This window comes from Fonsecaea nubica (assembly GCF_001646965.1).
Source record: "Fonsecaea nubica strain CBS 269.64 chromosome Unknown Scaff114, whole genome shotgun sequence".
Lineage (NCBI taxonomy): Eukaryota > Fungi > Ascomycota > Eurotiomycetes > Chaetothyriales > Herpotrichiellaceae > Fonsecaea > Fonsecaea nubica.
Window position 1 is genome coordinate 24,720 of NW_019173787.1, and position 23,560 is coordinate 48,279.

General features: G+C 52.0%; 11 protein-coding genes across 11 annotated transcripts; 5 read left to right on the top strand and 6 right to left on the bottom strand.

The window, feature by feature from the left end:
• Positions 1-352: 352 nt before the first annotated feature.
• On the top strand, positions 353-3,193 carry AYO20_10527 (hypothetical protein; the record flags this gene model as incomplete). The annotated part of the gene is made up of 1 exon (XM_022648784.1): positions 353-3,193. The coding sequence occupies one exon, from the start codon at positions 353-355 to the stop codon at positions 3,191-3,193; it is 2,841 nt and encodes a 946-aa protein (XP_022495226.1).
• Positions 3,194-3,576: 383 nt separating this feature from the next.
• AYO20_10528 (hypothetical protein) lies at positions 3,577-5,484 on the bottom strand (the record flags this gene model as incomplete). The annotated part of the gene is made up of 5 exons (XM_022648785.1): positions 3,577-3,920; positions 4,082-4,407; positions 4,512-4,573; positions 4,658-5,281; positions 5,347-5,484. 5 exons carry the CDS (start codon positions 5,482-5,484, stop codon positions 3,577-3,579), a joined length of 1,494 nt encoding a protein of 497 aa, XP_022495227.1.
• Positions 5,485-6,191: 707 nt separating this feature from the next.
• AYO20_10529 (hypothetical protein) lies at positions 6,192-7,499 on the bottom strand (the record flags this gene model as incomplete). Its single annotated transcript, XM_022648786.1, has 3 exons — positions 6,192-7,256; positions 7,303-7,406; positions 7,457-7,499. 3 exons carry the CDS (start codon positions 7,497-7,499, stop codon positions 6,192-6,194), a joined length of 1,212 nt encoding a protein of 403 aa, XP_022495228.1.
• A 746-nt stretch (positions 7,500-8,245) lies between these two features.
• On the top strand, positions 8,246-10,153 carry AYO20_10530 (mitochondrial Rho GTPase 1; the record flags this gene model as incomplete). Its single annotated transcript, XM_022648787.1, has 1 exon — positions 8,246-10,153. One exon carries the CDS (start codon positions 8,246-8,248, stop codon positions 10,151-10,153), a length of 1,908 nt encoding a protein of 635 aa, XP_022495229.1.
• Positions 10,154-10,615: 462 nt separating this feature from the next.
• AYO20_10531 (hypothetical protein) lies at positions 10,616-11,314 on the top strand (the record flags this gene model as incomplete). The annotated part of the gene is made up of 1 exon (XM_022648788.1): positions 10,616-11,314. One exon carries the CDS (start codon positions 10,616-10,618, stop codon positions 11,312-11,314), a length of 699 nt encoding a protein of 232 aa, XP_022495230.1.
• Positions 11,315-11,726: 412 nt separating this feature from the next.
• AYO20_10532 (hypothetical protein) lies at positions 11,727-12,626 on the bottom strand (the record flags this gene model as incomplete). The annotated part of the gene is made up of 2 exons (XM_022648789.1): positions 11,727-12,224; positions 12,273-12,626. The coding sequence occupies 2 exons, from the start codon at positions 12,624-12,626 to the stop codon at positions 11,727-11,729; spliced, it is 852 nt and encodes a 283-aa protein (XP_022495231.1).
• Positions 12,627-14,237: 1,611 nt separating this feature from the next.
• AYO20_10533 (hypothetical protein) lies at positions 14,238-15,794 on the top strand (the record flags this gene model as incomplete). Its single annotated transcript, XM_022648790.1, has 1 exon — positions 14,238-15,794. The coding sequence occupies one exon, from the start codon at positions 14,238-14,240 to the stop codon at positions 15,792-15,794; it is 1,557 nt and encodes a 518-aa protein (XP_022495232.1).
• Positions 15,795-16,764: 970 nt separating this feature from the next.
• AYO20_10534 (hypothetical protein) lies at positions 16,765-17,928 on the top strand (the record flags this gene model as incomplete). Its single annotated transcript, XM_022648791.1, has 1 exon — positions 16,765-17,928. One exon carries the CDS (start codon positions 16,765-16,767, stop codon positions 17,926-17,928), a length of 1,164 nt encoding a protein of 387 aa, XP_022495233.1.
• A 1,190-nt stretch (positions 17,929-19,118) lies between these two features.
• On the bottom strand, positions 19,119-20,236 carry AYO20_10535 (hypothetical protein; the record flags this gene model as incomplete). Its single annotated transcript, XM_022648792.1, has 2 exons — positions 19,119-20,082; positions 20,136-20,236. 2 exons carry the CDS (start codon positions 20,234-20,236, stop codon positions 19,119-19,121), a joined length of 1,065 nt encoding a protein of 354 aa, XP_022495234.1.
• A 910-nt stretch (positions 20,237-21,146) lies between these two features.
• On the bottom strand, positions 21,147-21,625 carry AYO20_10536 (hypothetical protein; the record flags this gene model as incomplete). The annotated part of the gene is made up of 2 exons (XM_022648793.1): positions 21,147-21,447; positions 21,501-21,625. 2 exons carry the CDS (start codon positions 21,623-21,625, stop codon positions 21,147-21,149), a joined length of 426 nt encoding a protein of 141 aa, XP_022495235.1.
• A 1,095-nt stretch (positions 21,626-22,720) lies between these two features.
• AYO20_10537 (hypothetical protein) lies at positions 22,721-23,331 on the bottom strand (the record flags this gene model as incomplete). Its single annotated transcript, XM_022648794.1, has 2 exons — positions 22,721-23,149; positions 23,209-23,331. 2 exons carry the CDS (start codon positions 23,329-23,331, stop codon positions 22,721-22,723), a joined length of 552 nt encoding a protein of 183 aa, XP_022495236.1.
• Between the last annotated feature and the right edge of the window lie 229 nt (positions 23,332-23,560).

A 23,560-nucleotide genomic window follows, 5' to 3' on the forward strand; every position in this document is an offset into this window, starting at 1 on the left:
GCAAGGCTGCCATTGTTTTGGCCTGGGTTGTTGCATCACCGAAGGTCACCGCTGGCAAGCTGCGAGCTGGTCTTTCTACAGCTTCCATCATCAAACTCGATTCTTTGACCATCTTCAGCCCTTGTATCACATCCCTCAAATCACTATTAGATAAGACATCTTATCCCAGACCACTTCTATACCTTACGGCATAACCTGTTGCAAAATTCATCCCGAAGACCGCGTCCCTCTCCCGCGCGTCCCGTTTTGCTAACCCGCAGCCTTGCCTCCCCCTTCTCCTAGATAAGGCGTCCAATTACATGCTATCATATTGGATCGATTTCCAGCCCTGATCAGGGCTGTCCGTAGGGGCATGGCTGAAGCAGCCAACAAGTCCTCTCTGGCGAGCTCAATCTTCTCTTGGTCACGAAGCAGTACCCCTCCGCCGAAGTCACCGCTGCCGAAACCGAGTGATGCATCACCAGCTCTTAGACAGTCGTCCGGCCTCGACCATACTGTCAATCTAAACCCATCTCCAAGTCTCCGAAGGTATCCCAAGGATTGTCCCGCTCTCAAGCCCCGGTGGTATTACGCAATTGACGTGGCCAAACGGAAACCTTTCGCTCCAGAACCAACACCTGAAGAAAAGGCCAAACCCCCACCAGTTCCAAAGAAACTGGTACCTTTTTCAACGTCAGACTCCCAGAGCATCGAGAAGGCATATCAGAACCTTGCTCAAAGGAACCAGAACAAGGATAGGACAGCCGAGCCTCCGCCCGCCACCACCGTACCTGTCAACGAAGACTATTTGTATGATGTCGACGTTGAGAAGCGTGAACTTCTCCCGGCCTACTGGTTAGGGCCTGTCTATGAGGTCCGCAGAGGTACCTGGTTTTTCGCCGAAAACCCATTGAGACCTTGTGATGAGAATCTGGCGAATCAACTGGAAGAAGGCTATATCAAAGTGGCACCATGGAGACGTTCAAACCTACAATCTCCTCGTTCAGCCTCCCAGCCTAGATCTCGACCCAACTCGGCAGTTATAGATAGCTCAGCCTCTCCATCGCTGGGCAAGCCGCCCCCCTCACAGGACGACAGTTTCTCTGCCAGTCCAAACACATATCGCTTGTTCGGAACTCACATGAATACAACAGTCACATACATGGACGATACCGTAGCCTATCTGACAACGGATGATTTCCTCTCGCGGGTTAGCAGTACAGTTTACGGCAGGTTCATTGGATATGGTGGCACAAAGGTAGTGCGTGGATGGTCTGATACAAAGCTCGCCGATCCACCAAAAGGCGAGCAAAAGGATGACTCAAAGTCGACGGAGGCAACAAGCACCAAAGAGAAGCGAAAATCTGCTAAATTGCCTTCAGAGGCCACACCTAACGTCGGAGAGGATAAGATTCAGGTGATGAACAAGGACAACGTCGAGAAACCTCGGCGGACGGCCTTAGAGCGCCAGATCTCGTCGCTGGCAGGTCTTCCCAAGGTAGACGACTCTAACTACTTGGGTGAAGAAGAAGAAGCTAGAGAAGAAGAGGAACGCGAAATGGAAGACGCAAGGGAAAGAGATGGAGAAGATCAAGCGAGACAAATTGACCACTTGGTGCTTGTAACGCACGGCATCGGCCAACGGCTCGGTCTTCGTCTCGACAGCATCAACTTTGTCCATGATGTCAATACTCTGCGCAAGTCTATGAAGGTCGTCTACGAAACTGCTCCCGACTTACAAGCCCTGAGCGGGGATCCCAAAAATTGCAGAGTTCAGGTCCTTCCCATCTGTTGGAGACACGAGCTCGATTTCCCCAAGCAAAGTCTGAAGCAAAGCCGCAAAGAATACGACATTGGAGATGCTGATGCCTTGTTCGATGATGATTATCCTTCGTTGCAGGACATCACGGTGGACGGTGTACCAGCGGTTCGCAATTTGATCACCGATTTGGCTCTGGATGTTCTCCTATACCAAAGTGCTTACAGAGAACACATCACATCGATTGTACAAAAGGAGGCCAATCGAGTCTATCGCCTCTTCAAAGAACGGACCGGTTTCTCGGGAAAGGTTAGCTTCTGTGGACATTCCCTTGGGAGTGCGATTTGCTTTGATCTTCTATGCAGACAGGAAGAAGACCTAAAGACACGACCAAGACGGGTATCGAGCAAAACATCACGGGAGCACGGTATTGAACAAAACGAGCTTCGTCTCGACTTTGATGTGGAGAACTTCTTTGCCCTTGGTTCGCCGGTTGGTCTCTTCCAGATGCTCAAGGGCAGAATGATTTCTGCACGACCTTCAGCGGGTGCCAGTGCATTTGGAGCCACTGTCGTGCCCACATCGCCGTTTGACCCCGACCCCATGAACAACCATCCCTTCGATAGTGTTGCATCGAAAATGAACGCCGGCAACAGCTCTTCCGGTCTAATACCCATTACTACCTCTTCACCCAAATGCAACGAACTGTTCAATATCTTCCATCCCACAGATCCTATAGCCTATCGCATGGAACCCCTCATTTCACCAGCAATGGCGCAGCTGAAGCCTCAACCGATCCCCTACACCAAGAAAAATCTTTTTGCCGCTCCCGGGATTTCAAATATTTCTGAACGGGTCAGCCAGCAAATCATGTCGAGCTGGTACAATCTTACCTCAGGTGTGGCATCCAGTCTGATTAATAGAAGCCTGGGCATTACCGGTGAGGAGCAAGCGCTGTCTCAGGACAAGGCCAAAGCCGTGAACGCAGCCAAAGAAGGTGCCCAGGCGACTGTTCAACTCGACATACCTGTGGCAGATGAGAAAAAGCAGCAAGATGTTGCTGAGGCGGCCAAATCCTCCCCGTCCACAGAACACGCACCTACCCTGATCGACTCTGAAATGGAGACACTCTATACGGGCTTTCAGAAACTGCAAGTCGCCGCCGACGCCGCGGACGACGAGGCCCAGGCACGGACTTCAACCGAGTTCCGCCAATCGCAGGAGCGAGCGAGGAAACTCAAGCGTGAAGAAGCCAAGGTCCGAGCCTTGAACAGCAACGGACGAGTCGATTATCACATTCAAGAGGGCATGTTTGACGTGTCTCTGCTCGCTAGTATCGCAAGCCACTTGAGTTACTGGGCGGACGAGGATGTAAATCACTTTATGATTGGACAAATGTTGAAAACGAAAGGCAAGGAGCGGCAGCGAGCCAAGGGGGTGGAAGAGTCGTGGTGATTGAGACGACGTGTTTGGGATAGACAGAGTCATGCGGGACCTTAGCCTACATTATGTACTCTTTGGATCGAAATGGGCACTCAGCTTGTGTCGACTTGTTTCCTCTCCATCATGATATCCCCTATGGATAGAAAGATCAATGGTATCGTATCTGTCCATTGAACTCCTGAAGTCCTTGAACAATTCGAATGCCAGCTATCTTTACCTAGCATATAATGAGCATCGTCATTACCCTTACCCTTACCCTTACTTACCCTTACCTAGGTAGTAAAGGTTTCCTTTCCGTTGCCATATTCATTCATTTCTTGCTTCCCACGCACGCACGCACGCAACTTGCAGCCTTTTCGTCCACCGTCGCTCTCTCTATCTCTGAATGACAATACCTAGGTATCCACCACATCATCTTTCCCGCCACGCTCAATCTGCACGGCGCCGACTTTTTCGACGTCTCCGTCTCCGACTCCGTCGCCGTAACCAGCGCCGTGCGCATGCACGTCCACGTCGGCGCCACTCGCGCGGGCGTCGCCCCTCTGGTCCAGTCCGATGTCGGACTCGCCGATCGCGTCGGCAGGGATGCGGTAGTAGGGCACAAAGTTGACGCAGAGGGCGTAGGTCCAGCTCGCGATGAAGAAGCACACGGGCACCACGAGGGCGAAGGGCGTGCTGTTGTGCCAGTCGGCGGTGGCGCCGAGGAGGGGCGGGACAGCCGCGCCGCCGCAGACGCCGCCTGTTCGGTTGGGAAAGAAAAGGAGATGTGGTTAGTCATATAACCAAGCAGAAGGAAGAGGAAATAGAAAAAAAAGAAGGGGTTCAGGTCTCATGTGGGGGAGTTGATGATGAGCAAGGCATCGAAGAACCGGGGAATTGATGAGCGTGGTGATATCTTACCAACAATCCAGCCCGCTGCTCGCTTGGTATGTCTGCCCTGCCCTCGAATTCCCAGCGCCACGATGGTCGGGAAACACACCGACTCGAAGAACAGGGTCAGCATGAACATGGCGATGCCCGTGTTTCGCCGCTCCGTGATGGCCGCCGAGCAGAACGCGATCACCGCCGTCAGGTAGAAGAGAAAGATCCAGCGCGGGCGGATGAAGCGCATGAACAGCGAGCCCGAGAACCGGCCCACGGCGAAACACCCCTGCGCGCCGGCGAGCAGAGCCGCACCCGTCGCGTTCGACACCGGTGCGATCTCGGTGAAGTAGTTTATGGCATATCTGTTGGAAGCAAGAGCTTTAGTTACCGAGCCGGGATTGAGAGGGAAGGGGTGGTGTTGTGGTTGGGGGTGAGCATCTTGCAGTCTTGTTCGTGGTTGACATACCCTGCCAAAGCAACTTGTGACCCAACGTAGCAGAATTGAGAGAATGCCGCATGGAAGACGGTCTATATTGGCGCAAGGTAAGGCCTTCGTTAGCCCGGACAGAGCAAAGCGGAAGACTAACAGGAAATCGGAACCAACAAACGCACATATTGTTTCCAAAATGGTCTCTTGTTCCTCTCCTCCAATCCGTCATGAGTAATGGCAACCTGGTGCTCCATGTCCGCGTCTGTAACCTCTGGGATGGGCGAGATGTAAAACACGAACGCGAGGATAAAGACAAATATGGCAATGGCGAGATACACCCATTGTACGTTCCTCAAGCTCTGCAGGTCATCGCCTGTGTTTTTGAAGAAGGCGTAGCTCCCCAGCACCGGCCCGACCACCGTTCCCACAGCGTTGAACGACTGTGCCAGATTTATACGCAGTTCCGAGTATTTGGGCGGTCCGCACACTGCGATGAACGGGTTCGCGGCGGTTTCGAGGCTGCCCAGACCTGATCCGATAATGAAGGTTGCGCCACAGAATCCTCCAAACGATCTCTTGAGACCAGCAGGCCACATGAGGAGTCCCCCAATGCCATACAGGGTCAGGCCAAACATGAACACGGCTTTGTAGCTGAAGTGGCGGAGGATCCAGTTCGCATAGCCCAGAGAGGCCAATGGATAGGCGCCGAAATAGGCTGCTTGAAGACCAGACGAGCGGGCACGAGAGATGCCCAGCACGCCTTGAAAGTGTTTATTCAAGGTGTCGAGAAGACCATAGGCGAATCCCTGTGATGTTTCCTAGTCAGTGGCCTTGCAGGATGCTCGATATGTGGAGGGGATCGATCTCATACCCAGAGGAAGTAAAGAGTCGTGACAAGGATGATGGGCAATATGGATTGTCGAACTGAGAGTTCCGATGCCCTAGTGACAGAGTCATCTCGCACCTTCAGGGTGGTGTGTTTGAAAAATCCCGATTTCCTCCTAGCCATTGCAGGCCTCGTTGTGGAAAGAATTACGAAAAAGTTTTTGAACGGGTGTCTGGCGATCAATAGTCTCGATGGCGAGAGGAGAACATAGGCGAAGCAAATGAACAATGGATTCCTACCTGATCCAGAGTATATATCGTGGTACTCAAGAGCTCGACCGTGTCCCAGGACCGGCGAGTCCATGGCATAGCACCCCAGACCTGAGGTTGCATTTCTGCAACCCTGCAGTCATACCTGTTGGAAACGATTGGATTCGACTTCATGACGTTGAGAGCTAAGTCAACACGGTAGGGGTGTGATTGCAGGTCGACGGCATATGGTTGACAATTGCGGAGGGCAAACGAGGAGAAGTGGAAACCATGTGGAGGAAGATCTGCAGGGGATCAGCATTGGCAGCGGCCAATTCGGGTCAACAGCCACCGACGCAATCTGCAAGCAAACGGTCAGCAAGCCAAGGACGAGAGGCACCCAAGAGGCACCGGAAAATGGAGTGTTTGAGAGTGTATCATGTCCTCATTTTGTTCGTCTACCACAAGATCAAGTGCGCCAACCCCCTGTTCAGATACTCCTACCCCCAGTCCCAGAGATGCTGAAGGAAAGTTTGGTGCAAACTCCGCCGCTAAATGGACCAAACAGCAAAATCAAGAGGGTATAAATGCCATTTTGTCGCCAACCATCCAGTTCAAAGTCAGATCGCAAGTTTGATCGGCTCATGAAGCCGTTTCGACGTAGTTGGAAGGGAAGATTCCTGTCCGTCCATCTTCGGTCCGTCCTGTCCACCAATCGGTCTTGTTTTCTGTTCTCTTTGTGATGGTGATGATGTCCCCTTTCTTGAAGCCCAAGTCGCCTTCTTGGTCCGCATCAAAGGTGAATAGAGCAATGGCTTGGTCAGGGCGTAGCGACCCAGTTCGCTGTCTGAAGACTGGTTTCGGGGCCGTAGGTCTGGTAGGCTTGTTGTCGGAGTAACTGTAATCATTCTGCAACGTGCTCGACCGACTGCGGCTGGAGAAAGCGTCGGGTGTGCCATTGTTCCGGCCAGCAGGTGCTCGGTCGTAAACATCATCAGCCCAGGTATTGGCTCGTCGGGGGTTAGGGTTGTCGCGGTAAACGTAGTTGTCGTCTGCTGAAGTGACTGTGGAAGACCGGTTGTTGCGCACATTCGCCCCGTAGGCATCGCCAGTTCTGCCCTCCCAGACAACATCATCATGTTGGTCGTCATAAATAGGCATGTCATTGTACATGCTGTTATCGTTGTAGCCAGAACCCGAGAAGACACGGGTGTTGAGGACTCTCATCAAGGGATCTGCGGCAGGGGGTGGCCTGACAGCACCCTCGAGGAGTTGTTTAGCCGTGACGCGGCCATTGTAGAGTTTTTCATTGGCGTCTCTTCTCTCAATCAGGACACTGCCCTCCAGACTGACACCTGCGAACAAGCCTTTTGTCTTGCTGTAGGAGAACACTCCCGCCACACCCTTCAAGCTCGCAGCCCCCGCCGCTTCGGCGTTTCGTCCAACGGGCCCCGCAGCAATGGAGACGTTCCCACCGAGGGTCACGGAGGCGGATTGTGAGAAGGCTCGGACGGCGTTGTAGTCGTTGAGGATGAAGACGAAATCGGTCAATTCGAAGCCAATCTGACCACCGAAACCGCCACCAGCAGTTGCGATAGCCGAAGGAGCAGACCAAGAGCCATCGGCTAGTCGTGCGACGACCACGCCGGACCCAAGTCGACCAGAACCTAGGAAGCCAGCTTTAAAAACGGTCAAAACTGCAAGGCCCTAAAATCCGTCAGCCGTGACCACGAGTAGTTCAAAGAAGCCTGACCTTTGCGCTTGCGAGGATGGAGGGTGGGATGACTTTATCAGGTCCAAAGCTCTGTCTGGGGTCGACAAAAGATGCGAGGATTTTGCCGGCCTTCTTGCACTCGCCTGGAAACTGTGTAAATATGGGGACCCGAAAGTAGGCAGCTTTCACTTACTCCTCATCGACGAGGGTAGCGGGTTATTGATTCCGAACGGCATGTTGGAGGACCCTGTGGTGGAAGCTTGCCTTCTCGTCTGACTGGTCGTGTGCTCAGGTCCAGATCGTGACCTTGAGCCGATGTATAATCAAGATGGTTGGATTGGAGTGCAAAGATGGGAACACGCAAGTCGGAACTGGACGGGCTGAATAGACAAGAACCTCGGTGTGGGGGGTGGTGAGCTGAAGTGGGCTCCTAAGGCTCGCGTCCGAGGTCGGCTCACTGAAACGCAAGGCAGGTTGTATGTTAGGAGGCTCGTAGGGAGAGTCGGGAGTAATATACACAGGCAGCAGCTTGGAAGTCAAGGAGATCAACTGCGGACTTTCCTGCGAGAAAAAGTCATGGATAGTAGAACCGTGGAGGCAAGGAAGCGAGCGAAGGTTCCTCTGGAAAAGGCGGGACGTTTTAGCGTCGGCTGTCAGGTTGGTGGTCAGTTGCCTGCCACGCCTGCAGCTTGTTCCGTCATCGGCTTGGCATTTCGCAGGGTCGATTTCGTCGCTTCTGAGGCGCAGGCTCGAAGTTTCTCGTTCAAGGGATTCCTGAATTATTTGCCCGCCTTACACGCCTCCTACGTCCTCGAGTCTCTCGTCCGTATCGCTCTGCCCACGTTTCCGCCGATCTGGATCCTAAAAAGTACGCGTCTCCGCATTCAACGGTTCTCCACTGCCCGAGACCGAAGCTGCCGTGACGGGCGCAAAACAATGGACCTTTGAGACCACCCTCTACCTCTCTGCATAAAAGAGAGAGATGGCCACCGTCAGAATATGCGTCTGCGGCGATGAGGGCTGTGGTAAGTCCAGCCTCATCACCTCTCTCGTAAAAGACACCTTTGTGAGCACCAGGATTCAAGCTGTTCTGCCTCAAATCACAATCCCGCCGACCCTGGGCACTCCTGAAAATGTTACCACGGTAATTGTCGACACCTCTGCTCTCCCACAAGATCGTGCAACCCTAGCCAAAGAGCTGAGAAAGTCCAATGTCATCCTTCTCGTCTATTCAGACCACTACAGCTATGAAAGGGTCGCTCTGTTCTGGCTGCCCTACTTTCGTTCGTTGGGCGTCAATCTGCCTGTTATCCTGTGCGCAAATAAGTCCGACCTGATCACGACGTCTACTTCCGCTCAGATAGTCGAGGAGGAAATGTTACCGGTCATGTCAGAGTTTAAAGAGATTGATTCATGTATACGAACTAGCGCCCGTGATCACTTCAATGTCAATGAAGCATTCTTTCTCTGCCAGAAAGCTGTCACCCATCCGATCGCTCCTCTGTTTGATGCAAAAGAATCGGTCCTCAAACCTGCCGCCGTAGCTGCGTTGCTTCGCATATTCTACCTCTGCGACAAGGACAAGGATGGGCTTCTGAACGATAAAGAGATGGAAGATTTTCAGGTCAAATGCTTTGACAAAGGGTTGAGCTCTGAAGATCTGCAGCATATCAAAGAAACCATCGACAACCATATTCCAGGAGCCGCTTCCACGAGAGGCATCACTTCTCAGGGCTTCCTTCTCCTCAACAAACTCTACGCTGAAAAAGGACGTCATGAGACCATCTGGGTCATATTACGGACGTTTCAGTACACTGATAGCCTGTCTCTAGAAGAGTCATTTTTGCATCCCAAGTTCGAAGTGCCTGAATATGCTTCTGCCGAACTGTCTCCGGCTGGTTATCGCTTCTTGGTCGATCTGTTCCTGACTTCCGATCGAGACAATGATGGTGGTCTGAGAGATGAAGAGCTGGCCTCTTTGTTTGCTCCAACGCCTGGGATTCCACAAATATGGATCGACAACAACTTCCCTTCATGCACAATGAGGAATGATGCTGGCCATGTCACTCTACAAGGCTGGCTTGCACAGTGGTCCATGACCACATTTACCTCTCCAAAGACCACATTGGAATACCTCGCATATCTGGGCTTCGAATCAACAGATCGTTCTAATACGAGCACAACGGCTGCTTTGAAGTTGACGAAACCCCGCAAGCGAAGGCGGAGACCAGGTCGAGTAGGCCGGAATGTCCTCCTTGCTCACGTTCTGGGTGCTCCTCAGTCTGGTAAGTCTGCTTTGCTGGACGCATTCTTGGCCCAGCCATTCAACAACCTCTATCATCCCACTATCCAGCCTCGCGTGGCCGTCAACACTGTGGAACTGCCTGGCGGAAGGCAATGTTACCTCATACTGAAGGAATTGGGGGAATCCGAGGCGGCTGTTCTGGAGAACAAGAGCAAACTTCTGGACCAGTGCGACGTAATTGTGTACGCCTACGACTCGTCCGATCCAGACTCGTTTGCATACATTCCAAACATCCGGAAGACGTACCCCCACCTGGAAGATCTGCCGTCAGTGTACGTCGCTCTGAAAGCCGACCTCGACCGAACCACCCAAAGATCCGAAAACCAGCCGGATGAGTATGTTGCTCAAGTCCAGCGCATGCCACAAGGACCTCCCATATCTACCAGTGTTACTTGGCCTTCAATTCAAGAGCTGTTCGTGGTCATTTCTGAAGCTGGCTTGGAGCCAGTGACAGCATACCCACGGCCACTACAAGAAGATGATGATGGGCAGTTGATGAGGTATGGGCTAGCTCTGGGGGTGGTGGTATGCGCAGCCGCAGCGGCGGTAGTGATATGGAGACGCTCAGCCATGCCGGGGAGTTGACATACGAGCAAGGTAGAATGCTACAAAACACAAGTTGCTGAGGGCTAGTCTGGATGTCTGGCAGCATTGATGGTCCCACTCCTTTGAATCCCAATCGGATCACCCACATGTATCGGGGGTGGATCTAACCACTCAGGCCATCCAAGCTTTATATGCACGGCACCAAGACATCCCATCAAATCCGGAGACTGGGCTTGCATAAGCATAAGATTCACTCAATTGTCTGTCTATTACGACACATACTATATCCTCAATTCCTCCACAAATCGATCCAAGGGCCCTTTACGAAATATTACATTACAGGCAAAACTTGATCAGGTATTGGCTCTTTCGTGAGAACTAGAGGGATATCTAAAAGGGCGTCAAACATCCACACCGGCTCTAGCAAGTGCAACAAATTCCGAATTATCCCATCGACCATTTCGTATGCTAGCCGGGAATTCTCAAAGGGCCAAGAAAACAATGTCCATAATCCCAGCGGACGATACGCGCTATGCCCGCACCCTCCTTTCGTCACCACCGGCCACCGAACCTCAGTCTATGTCACGAACTATCACCACTCTTCAGCTCCAATCGCACATTGAGGGTGGCTACTTCTGCGAAACAGACCGCGACCCGCTCCTTGTGCCCAACCCATTCAAGAACCTTCCACAGTTGACCAACGCCACTTCCAAGGACACATCTGAGACGAGGCACGCATCGACGACCATCTACTATTTCTTGGGCCCGAAGAGCCCCGTGGGCCGGTTCCATCGTAATAGGGGTCGGACAGTACACACCCTACACTGGGGCCGAGGACGCTATGTCATTTTACATTTCGACCAGAGGGATTCTGCCAGAGGGCAGGAAGTCCCCATTGAGACCTTTGTAGTTGGGAAGGACATTGAAAAGGGAGAAAGAGTCCAGTGGATCGTCGAGGGTGGCAAGTTCAAGGCGAGTTTTCTGCTCCCCGACAAAGAAGGGGGGGACGAAAGTGAGCAAGGCCTGTTAATTAGCGAGACGGTGGTCCCGGGGTTTGACTATGCGGACCACGACTTTATGACAGCGGAGCAAATGGCCGAGGGGCTGGACAAGGCACACAGGGAGGAATTGCAGTGGTTGTTGAACACGGACGAACAGCGCCGCTTGGACGTTGTGCTTAAGGCCCGGGGCAAGGAGTAGGCACGAAGGCCACTAGATGGGTCACCATTAAAGACGGCAGAAGAGACGGACTCTCTGAGAGTTCTATCACTTGATAATTAGAGCATGACGAGTTGCCTTGGGCCCTCTACATGTCGCCATCAGCTTCCGCAGTTTGGGCCTCACAGTGTCAGTGCGGTGAGGGACACGAGCTTCCACCTGAAAGACACACGGAAAAATCCAGGTTGACGATACCAGCGACAAGCGGATGGAGGTATTCTGCGTTGCATAATCGCCTTGTTCTGGCTCCCAGCATTTGTAATACACTGGGCAAAAAGCCTTTGAAAAGCCTTCTAGTACACACTGATTCAGCAGGTTGATACAGTCCCTTCTGCCCCTGTCCAACGCCCGGCATCTAACGTGCAAGATCCTCCTTTCACTTCACACCATCGCCTCAGATCAACTCGCTGGTGACGTTGGAAAACTCGCCCTTCTGCAGTTTAGTCTCCCAGAAAATAGGGTTCGTGTCGGAGAAGCCATGCTTGACCCAACCATCCTCCTTGACGTGGTAAAGATTGATGTAACCACCTGAATAGGCATCTCGGTGGGTAGCCGCCAAAATACTCCTTCTGCCCAGCTCCAAAGCCTCGTCATCTTCCAGGTCGTATTTGTAGAGAGCATCCAGAACACCATAAGCGAAAGTTTGACCTGATCCAACACAGAAGAGATTGCCCGACAACCGCGTGCCATCCGAGTCAATATAGTAGAGCGCAGGCCCCTCTTGCGGTGTCACTCCCGTAATCATAGTTCCCATAGATAATCCCATTCCTTTGTAAGAATACACTAGGTTTGCTAGAATCTTGGAGGCTGCGGCGACGGAGATGCGGCGCTTGTGGTGAAGTTCGTGTAAGCGACATTGGACACCGAGGTAAGCAAGCCAGTATTGGCAGTCCTGATGGTGTTAATAGACGTCCCAAGACAAATGCAGGAGTCAACCTACCGCAGCTCCACCGGCCATAGTACCCAGCAACATCGGATTAATCTCAATGACCTTCTTGACTGTCTGCGAAGCAATCCAGTTTCCAGCGGTGGCTCTTGAGTCCGTTGCGACGATGATTCCTCCTTTGAACCGGAAAGCTAAGGTGGTGGTACCGTGGGCAATCTTGATCGGGCAATTCGGATTCGAGTAATCATCGGTCGCTGCTCGCAGAAAGGCAGAAGGACGCGGTACGGGCGGCAGGGCGAATTTAAGGGAAAGAGGAGGTAGCGTTTCGCAATAGTCATTATGGTCTTCTGATGTGAAACCTTCGTTGGTGAAGGGAGACTGAGTGTATTGGGCAACGAGTGTGTCCATGGTTACAGAGGGTGGAAAGTGTTTGATTGCTCTGGGGTCCAAGTTGGAAAGTTCTCACAAAATACAAGAGTCGAAGAAGTGTGTGTTGGTACAGAAGCAAGAAAGAAACAAACGGGGAGCTGGAGTAAGGCAGAAGAGGGATGATGATTGAGAGACTGAGGTGATGCTGCTTGGGTGCTTTGGACGCTGAAGCTGCGCGTCTTGAATGGCGCCTGCGTCTCGTTAGGTGCCCGTCACGTGCTCTGCTCCGGAACTTGGCTGTCTGCGCTCACTTGCTCGCCTTCAATCCCTTCTCGTCCTCCCAACTTCAAACTGCACGACGCGTCCGAACTCGGTTTCGACTCATCCTCTTCTGCACTACTATTGCCAACCCAGAATTTCCCTCCGCGTATTCGGGTTGACGACATGGCAAAAGCAAGCCCGAGGCCAGGAGGCCGAGAAGCCAGTCAGCACTGTCGCTTTCGCCGGTCGGCAACAGCCCCTCACGTCAACCCTTGTTCATGCTGGTGGATTTGACGCCGGAAAAGATGCCATTCCTCCAACTGGCCACCAAAAGACCCTGGTATCACGATCCAAAAGTTCTGCTCATCACTCGTTCGTCATTGGAACAGCGGGTCGTATATGCAGGTTGTGGCTCTTCTGCCTGACCCATCGTGCCATCGCAGCTGGGAGCCACTGGTTCAATATCAATGTTCCACAGCTATACACGGGGCGTCCCAAGTCCAACCAGTGAAGATACTCCGTGCCCTTCAGCCCGTGTGAGGCTGACGTTCAGCGCCACGTTACCGGCTGCACCCTGCCTTGCGCCATCAAGATATGCTTTTACACTCCAGATGAAGAGTGGCTTCAAATGTATAGATCAGCTAAGTTTGACTGTGAACCAGGTAAGATATCTGTTTTCGTGCTCGACTTCATATATCATCCGTCTCGGTCACATCCTTCATTTTGTGTTGTCTGGTTCACCTTGAAATGGTATGCCATGGAGAGCGATAATAGACGTCCCAAGAATCTCGTTTCCTTCTCGGAGCGAGTCGCTACCTTTCTCACGAATAGGCACAGCTTACATATCCCTTCACAAGAGGAGATAACGGGGGAGAGGACTCGGAGTCAGTCTCTAGACTTTCAAAACGAGATACCTCTTGAGCAGAACGATATCAGACAGTCCTTCATACGACGACAGTATGACACACCCGAAGAAGAGTGTCGCTTCGATCCAGAGTTACTCCCAAATGAAAACCTCATCCAAACAATTTTACTCCCCGCAGCAGTCATTTGCATCCCTATCGCTCTGTTGGCTGGTACTTTGCTTGCTCTGGTTTATATGTACCGAGTCGTTCCTGTCCCAAATCTATTCAAGCCTACGGAAGCGACACTACATGAGCCTGGATTTGTTCTGGTCAACTTTTCTGCGAGTGAGTTTGCGGGCATTGTCAACGCTGTTGCCCAACACTGACTTCTCTAGCCCGATTGGTTTTCGTAGCCAGTTTTCTGTCTACGGTGGCACCTCTGCTGGGTTCGTTCATCTTGTCAGTGTTTGCGCTTACCGTGTCTCGGAAATTGCGCGATGCCTCCAGAGAAGCAAAATATCTGGACCTACCAACGCCATTTCAAATGAGTTTGCTCATCGGTATCTTGGTCGCGTCTGCACAGCAATTTCGGTCGTATCTCTGGTACCTTGTCCGCCGGCGAAGACCCAGCATCCCCCCGGTTTTACACTGTGCCGCCTCGATGATGCTCCTGAGTTTGCTGTTGGCTGTCGGGGTGTTCATAGCGGATACCGTCCTGCATTACACGACGTCGACTGTTGAGGTTGATCAGATCTTGATTCCGCCAGAACCAACCCAGGAATTTGGTCGCGGTCTTTCTGAGTTCTGCTTGACCTTCAACCGAACTTTTGTGGGACTGCCTTGTTCCGACACGACCGACTCCGGAGTAGTCGACCCGAATGCAAACTTTGAAGCTACAGAAACGAATCGGCTCTTCCACAACACTTCGCAACTTTCAGAGATTCGAATCACGGCGACGGAAGACATCCCAGGGGCCGAGCTAGCATACCTCATTCCCCAGCAACAGACGATGGTTCCCAATACTGATTACGAAGCATCGACTATCGGGATATCGACAACTTGTCGCTTTGTCAACCCATCCAGCTGCGGCATGGTACTTTGGGATGATTACTACACCAACTTCAGCTGCACCGATATGTTTCACGGCACTATCGGGATGCCACCAATCGTGAGCACAAACCTCAATAATCTACGCCCTCCGGATCCGTATCGTTCATTCTTGATGTACAAAGGGGCTGCCAACCTGATGTACTCGTTTTTCAACGATTCAGGAATGAGAAACATTTACAACACTGTTGGCTACAATGACTCGGGCGCCTTCGACTTGAGCATTTCTCCATATCCCAACTCTGACTTGGTGAATCCGTTCTATATCGGCATCGCCGCGCGAATTTCAACTACAAGTGGACAATTTGTGTCTGGCAATGAAATGATGGCAAACAACACAGACGCCACTTTTATCTCTGATGGCGTCCTGGATTTCATTCTCAATTGTGCCGTGGCGTCATACGACATCTCGTATACCTGGGTTGACGGTGCGCTGCGGAATATCCACGCGGTGCCGACCGGCAATGGCAGCATCCTGGAGATTTTCCACGGAAACCTACTGTACGCGACTATCAGTGGTGGTGATCCTGCTCTACAAGATTTCCTCACACAGTCTGCATTGGCTGGAGACACGACTGAGTCTTTTCTCCAGAAATTTGGAAGTCTATACTCTACCAAGGTCCTAGCAAACATTGGCGGATACACTACAGGCCGTCTTGCCCTTGGCCAACAACAGCGTGAACATATGCTGCTTTCCAAAGTGCCCGTTCCACCACTAGCGATACTGGTGGCATGGAGTTTCTGCTATCCCTTGCTTGGGCTGATACTGGCCTTCCAAGCATACTGGGCATCCCGCGGTAACGTTCGCAGTATCGCAGCGAAACTGAGCTTGCTTGGGTTGTCTCAGGCTGCCTTTGGAGACAAGCGAATGGAAGCATCAACCGGCGGAACCACTTCGAGGGAGGACGTGAATCAGCTTCTCAAGCAAGAGACGAGGCGCATTCTTGTCGATGGGAGCGCACAACAGGGTTTCGAGTTTGGTGTCATGCTATGACACCAATCGGAGAAAGAGCCAACAATAGGTGAGGGCACAGCCCAGCTGTCAAGGTATCGAGCAGAAGGCAACTCATCCCATAGCGCGTATCGAACTCTGCCATCCCTCTGAGAACACTACACAAGCGAGCCGTCCACAACTGATCTAGTCCTAAATCAACGCGTACGCAGCGCGTAGATGAGCCAGGGTTGCGGAACTTTCTACGGATAACGGTGGCCTGCGTGAACTACGGCACGGGGTTTCCCCTTTGTTACCCCAGTGGTTGAACAGTCTTGCGCTTCTGTTGAGGATCAACGTTACAGGCCGGCCTGTTCAGGCGCCCTGGACGATTCAGCGGATCAACCAATGAGATATCAGATCTCACGATCAATGGTTGAGCTTCCGGTGCTTTTTGTTGCCTAATGTTCAGCTGGCACCGCGAGGCACAAAACCTTCGCTGTTCACTGCAAGTCAGCAGCCTCATCAGGGGATGTCCCTGTTGTCTTGAACTTGCATGTGAAAGCGTTCAGCTCCTCTGCATCGACCAGACAAGTCGACGTACCACATGGCCATCCTAAATAAAGTTCACCAGGATATACTCGAATCAACCAATGGCGTCTGAGCCGGGGATCTCTTGTCGCCGTTGCTTCATCGACTAAGCCTTTTCATGGCTGTGTCTTTTGCCGTTTGACATTGCGCCCCGGTGTGTTCGGTATTGACCGAAAACTCGCAAAACTAAGCACTTTGTGCTTGTCTGGACAACCCATGAGCAGTTTCGTAAGGCGGCCCAAACTGTATCACGTCCTTGTTGGTTCAGTTTATGCTTCCAGGAACCTTTGAAGCGGTGAAATCTATTTCCATCCATGCATTGATATCAAGGGTCATTGCGTTCACACCAAGTATAAATGGCTCGCAGATTCTTGAACCTTTGGCCTGATCCAAACACTATCGACCAAACCATTTACTCCCCCACCTCATAGCTGTTACCAAGATGCTTTCTCCAGTGTTTTTCCCTCTCCTTGCTGTGCTGCTGTCATGGCCTACCGTTGCGATTGGGCAAAAACAGAAGAATATTGGGCTTACCAAGACGCAAGAACCCGACCCTACCATCACAGCCAGCGTGAAATCAATCTTCAGCTCTTTTAGCCGCGACGAAGAAAGGACATTTGATCCAAAGTCGGCTTCGGGCTGTTGTGATCCAACCTGTGCCTTAGGATTATGCAATGGCATTTATCCCTTTGACACGACCCCTCCTCCTGATGCAGCTCGCACTGCGACTGCTTCGTCTGCGATTGTCACAGAATCTTGCTGTTCTGCCGGCTGTCCCGATGGTTTCTGCAGAGGTTTCGAGCGATTCAGGCATTGGTGGCCTATAGGCTGCGTTGGTCGAGGTTGCGCTGTGCCCACAGGGCAACGATGGAATCATTTGCCAGCCCATCTGCATCCTGGAAGTCGCTGTGAAGGGCGGGATTGTTCACCGGGCGTCCATCAAAGCGACTCTCCTATAACGACAATCTTTGCGGATGCCGCCTTTAGTGCTATCGACGCTGTCAAGGCTACCAATACTGCAGCATCGAGTCCCAAAACTGCCAACAAGGAACCAACGCTTCAGTTTCATTCCGCCGAGCTCGCCGGTCAGGATCAAGATACGCTTCCAATAGTTGTGGAAAACAACGCCAAAGAGCCCGTCACTCTCCTCGCAGACATTGAACTGGCGTTGACCGAGAACTACATCTCATCTGGCATGCTGTCTGCCCTGGGCCTCTCGACTACTTCGTCCAAACTCAGCCCAATAGCAAAGGAAGACCAACGCGCTGCTGCCCTAGGCACACCCGCCTTCCACGTTACACCACACGCGAAAATTTCGCTGAACTTGCTCGCCGGACCCAAGGTTGCGCTGAACCAGTTTGCGGATATTGCGTTCAACGTCTTCGATCTCCCCCCCATCCACGAGCGAGCAGGTGTTCCCTGGGAGCCGGAGGTTTTTCTGGGTGTGGCTTTCCTCCGCAAGGCGTCGGCTCTGCGGCTCGTCGATGGATTCGCAGGACACCCCGCGCTCAAGGGGTTGCCCGTCGTGGTGAGAGACATACCGGGCACGGACACGAACTCCGCAGGAAACCAGAGCGAACAGACACCGGCGAAGGACGAATTGTGACACGCTCCCCGCGTACGAAAAAATGCGAAGTGCGAGGAAAGGCGAGGTGACCTTGAGGGTGACTTTGACACCGCCGGTCGGTGTAAAACCACCACAGACAACCCTGCCCATGAGGATCCGTGAGCGCCGATGAGGGAAACATTATGATGGAGATCACACTACCTACTTGTCCTTTGGTGTGTGGTTTTTTCCTCTTCTCTCTTTTCCCCTTTGTCCTTTATTCTTTATCCCTTTAGTTTCGCTTTTACTTCGAGTAGATGATATTGATTCTTACGTTGCGGGGCAGGCCTCCCAGTGAGTAGACTATATACTTTGTGCTCAGGCCATTGAATGCTAGGTAGTTGCTAGGTAGTAGCTACATGGATAGACATGGAGAGCGAAGCAATACAATATGTTCATTCGATTTTTCTTCATTCAGTATATTCAGTACATTCAGTTCATGGAAGAACCTAAGATATATACCGAGGAGGTAGATAAGCATCCATTACGGCAATGTTACGAGGACCGCACGTGGATCAAGATACTGAATTGCGGCCCCCAGTGCGATTGCCGTTGATGTTGGAATTGTTATTGATCCTGTGAAAATCATTGCTGGTATAATAGAAATATAATACAGGGCCCACGCCCACGCCCGCACCCACAAATGGAGGCTGGGTGGGCGCGCGAGATACTTGAAGCACCGCCCGTCAATCGTAGAAATACAGATTATGTAGGGTATGGTGCCCAACATCTATGGAGCACTCTTGGTCTTTGCTCCATTCCTTTTTGGGGGGCGGTTTTTGAGGTCGTGAAAAGCTGTTGGTTCTTTTGCTGTTTAGAGCTCCTGGTCATCAGGTTTGGAGATATCGATCAACCTTGCGTCGATGGAGAACATATCGGCCCAGGGTCCGCAGTCCACCTTGACCGCGTGCGATATATCCGCGCTGGTTACGGTCTCAAGCTCAAATCCAACCGCTTGTTGACCACATCTCACTGTTGGCATCCGTCCAATTCCTATGTTAGTGATAAAGGCTGGTATCCAGACAGCACCATGTGCTTGATCTCAGCAAAACATGCTGCCAACAGAATCTGGGATAAATGGGCCCGCCGATGTCGCCCGCTGATGTCGAATTCGACGCGTGTGCCGCCCAACAGCCCAGTAGTCATCTAGACCCCAAGGGAAACAGGTCAATCAAGAAACAATCCCATCCTTACACTTCTCTGGTACTTCCACGGACAGCTTTTCTTCCCACCTGCAAGAAACTTGGCGGACGGGCATCATATGGCGATGCAGTGGATTCTGGGTATGGCGCTTGCATTGGCGGGGAAGGCACAGGGTTGTAAGGTTTCGGCATACTGATCCTATGCGAATTGTAATCATTCTGTGGTGGTTCGTATCGGTTGTTCATGGCGTTATTTGGAGCGTAGGGGTATTGAGGGCCGGTTTGTGGCAGAGGGCCCCGATTGTACTCATAAGGGCTCGGACTGGCGGTACCAGCGATGAATCTGTCCGAACCGCTTGTAACTGACGGCGCCTGAGAATTGGAACGATAGGTCGGGGGTGGGCTGAGCGGGACTGCCTGGAAGTTCTCCTGACTGTTATTGCTCAGAAGTCTTTGATCGCCCAAGTCGGAGTTGTAGGAGTGGTTCATGCCGGTTCCGTTACGGGGATAATCTTGTTGAGGGTTTGATGAGATAGGTGACATGGGTCCATTTGGGACGCTGTTATAGCCCCCTCTCATCCTTTGCGGTTGTGTGTCGAGTCTGCCCATCTCCAGATCCCCATTCGCATTCTGGTGTGGTGGCTCACTGGTGTCTTCGACTCTTCTTTTAGTCGCAGTGTCCCAGCTGGGCATGGGTGGCAGACTATCTTCATTGATCATCCTCTTGGTGCTGGGATCATCGAACGTAGCAAACTGAGGTGCGTTGGGGTTTCCGTACGCCATGGGACTGGGGGTAGGCTGGTATCCTTGGTAAGGAGTAGGGGGCATGCGCGTATAGTCGTCTTTAAATTTCGAAGGACGCTCACGACTTCGACTTCCCCTACAACAGCCGCCACAACAGCTCATACAGCATGAGCAGATCTCAACCCCACAGCAGAGGCATCGCGCGATGCAAAAGAGGACAGAAAGCAGTATGAGTGAGCCGATGACAATCGCGGCAATGACAGGCCACCTGGGTCAACGTTAGAGCAAGGCAAGAAGAGGGAGGGGTTTATCGGCACGTACTTGCAATAGGACTTTTGCATACATTTGTCCCAGCTGGATAATGTATCTGGGAGTGATTGTACTTCGGAGACAACGTCGCGGGTGTAGAAAGAGTACGCCATTTCGTCAATGTCCTATGGTAGACCTCTTGGAGTAAGATAGTATGTCGTCAACTCATTCACAGTCGTTCGAAGAAGGGCGATGGAATCTCTCTCGTCTGGTTTAGCGAGTGGAAGTGTGGATGTTGAAAGGAGGCTGGGAGTCTGGTGTGAAATACCGAGGCCGGCCTGCGGACAGTGTAGAATGAGTGAAGTAGACGAACGTCGTTCAAGTTCGTGGAAAACCGAAGTGAATGTGATGATAACGTAGAGGGAACGGAGTGTGGTAGAGAGGGACATAAGACAAAGAAAAGGGCACTCGCGGAGTTGCTATGAAAAGAATCTCAGGTGAGAGAGGATCGAGTAACGCAGGAGGCGGAGCAACAAGGCCACAAGGCCATGAGGCGGGTTTGGGTCGAAGCAGGGGTCGCCTACGGACCAATCGACACCCTTCAAGGAGCTCATTGCGGGCTTCCCCCAGGGCGATCTGACCCTGCCGAGCTTGCATCTTGCGGGCACATTCCAGCTGAAACGCCGGCGCTTGTGAGAGCCTGGCCTACGAACAGGGGCTGCACACCCGATCCGGTGCGAGGCTACAGTTTTTCGGGTATATACATTAGGAGCCCGGACTAGCAGACGTTTGTACCTCTAGTAGTGGGAGAGATCGTGCACACATTGTGGAAATTGATGAATTAGTCCGTTTTCGTGACGCTACATTCTTCGTGAATCTTGTCCTCCCCGTTGCCATGCTTTTCAAAGTTTCGATAGCAGCCACCCCCTTTGTATCTATCGTACACTCATCGCAGCTCCTGGTACCTTGAACATCCATATTGTATTGGCAGCAGTCCACCTGGACCGCAGCTCTTAAAAATGTGCATTCGGAAACCCCACAAAATCACGAGCATGGAGGAGCCCACACCGTAATCAATCTCGATTATTTTTTGGCTGGTGGAGGACCCGTGGGGGGAGTGTAGACGTTGTCGCCGCCTCTGTAGGTGTTCTGCGGTGGTTGCATTTCGACGTCGGTCTGTCTGCCACCAAAATAGCCTTGATTTTGGCCGTAGTAGCCGCCGTAATTCTGGGTTTGGTTGTAGGCAGGCGGGGGTGCTTGCTGCGTTTGCTGGAAGCCAGGGTTGTACTGAGCAGGAGCATGACCCCAAGGAGTGCGGCCTGTCCATCCCGTACCATACAGAGGCTGTCGACCCATGCGACGTCTTCGGCGAGCGCTCCACAAGCTGTATAGAGTTAGCAAAGATCTGGTAATGCGTGATTAGACGTGTCTGCGCACCTGAAGATAAAGAAGATGAGAAGTGCGCCAAATATTATGATGCCGAGGGCAACCCATCTACCCCAGTCATACCACGCTGAATTGCATCTGTATGCGCGACCGTTGTTGTCGATGCATCTAGCCATAACGAAGAAATAGTGTTAGCAAAAGGATGTTTTGTTGTGTGTGGAAGTGGTTGCGACGAGCGGCGAGTGGGATAGAGGAAATGGCATATAAAGGTTTTGATTCGAGCATGGCAGTGCTTACATGTTGTCTCCATAATATTGTCGGGTGACGAGTTTGAGGCTCATGGCTGCTGTGTGTGCGTATGCGTATGTGTGTGTGAACGACGAAGTGTGTGGAAGTGGGATATGGTGATGTCAAACGATGTGGATGATGGCGATTCGGATGGAATGTTCCTTGCCGCGGTAGTTTCCCGCTGGAGCCTGGGGCGCAGAGGACGGAGTTCTTACACAAATCAACAAGGCTAAAATGATATTTGAGTTGAGAGAGGGTCGCAGTCAAGAAGCACAATGATGAGATGATGATGGGATCAGGCAGGGTACGTACTTGATAGCAAGCAAGAGTGAAAAGATGAGTTGGCGAGCAGAAGAAGAATTAACGTATGGTGATGGCATGTACAAGAAGGCGCAGCAGCACTGGGCGCAGTCGGGGATGCCCACAGCTGTCTGGTCACTATGGTGTGCTAGAGCCTTGGGGGAGGGGAATTTGCACGTAAGGAATGAGAAATAACGTCTTAGTGCACCTAAGTGGCGCAGCATCATCACTCTAATTGGCCTTTTGCCCCCGGAAGCAACCCCTCGGTATCTGCTTGGTTCCCTGCTTGCCTGCTCCTCAGCGGCCAGCCACCCAGTTAAGAGGCTCGTCCAATCAACACGGTCGGGTCACTGGGGGCTCCCCATGCGAGTCGTTCTTGGCTACGCGTCATTCAGGCTGCGCTGGAGAATGGCCTGTTTGTGGTCTGCCAGGCATCTCTCAGTACCGTGATGAACCAGTGGATAAACCTCTTCCTCGTACAAGTACGATCATTTTCCTGTCTCAGCAGGCGTCTGGAACATTCTTGCGGAGAACATGTGGACAAGTAGAGTAACCTGGACATTTTCCTCTGCTGGACTGCAATATGCATACTGTGTAATCTGTAGCTGTACAAAATCATGTCCCGTTGATCCATCAAGGCTGTGTAGTACCAGAATTCCATACACAAAAACAAAAAGAGGTCCTCACTTCCCAGATCTGGCAACCAGCCACTGGAGCACTGCTTCCAGGTTGGTTTCTTCCTTTGCGCTGATTCCATAACAGCTGATCTCGCGATGAACGATCGATTTCAAGTCCAGCGCGTCAATCAGTTCGTCTACCGATAACTTGTTGGGCAAATCAGACTTGTTGCCTAGAACGAGGAGGGGGATGGCGTTGAGCGTAGGTCTGTCCATGAGATTGTGCAGCTCCTCGCGGGCGACCGGGATGGCATCCTTGTCGGCAGCATCAACCACGAAGAGAATGGCATTGACTCCGCGACAATATCGCTCCCACATGGATCGATAACGTGGTTGGCCTCCGAGATCCCAGCACTTGATCGAAACATGGCCCTTTTTGACCTCCCTCTTGTTGAAAGCGACCGTGGGCACAGTGTCGACAGTGAATTCATTACCCTGGACATGATAGGAGTTAGGCGCTTTCAGATCAGCCAACTAGAATAGACTTGACTCACAGCAAGAACCCGCACTAAACTCGTCTTGCCGGCATTTTGTAAACCAACGATCGCAACGTCCATCTCGGTCGCCCAGAACATCCACAGCAGCCAGTCCCATAACCAGGTAAAGAAGCCCGCCATCTTGGTTGATAATTTAGGGACTTGGATGATTTCATCAGTCGAGGGATCTCCGTAATGGTTCAGAGAAGGAACCTCTCCGATGTGCGTTATGACATGATGAGTATGGCAGGTAAACGTGTTCCCTGAGGTGTTGCTGAATGAAGCAATTATTCTAATTCGTGCCAATGACGCGCGCCAGAAAAGGCCAGAGAAAAAGCGCGGCAAGGGACCGTCTGGCACGTGATGTCAG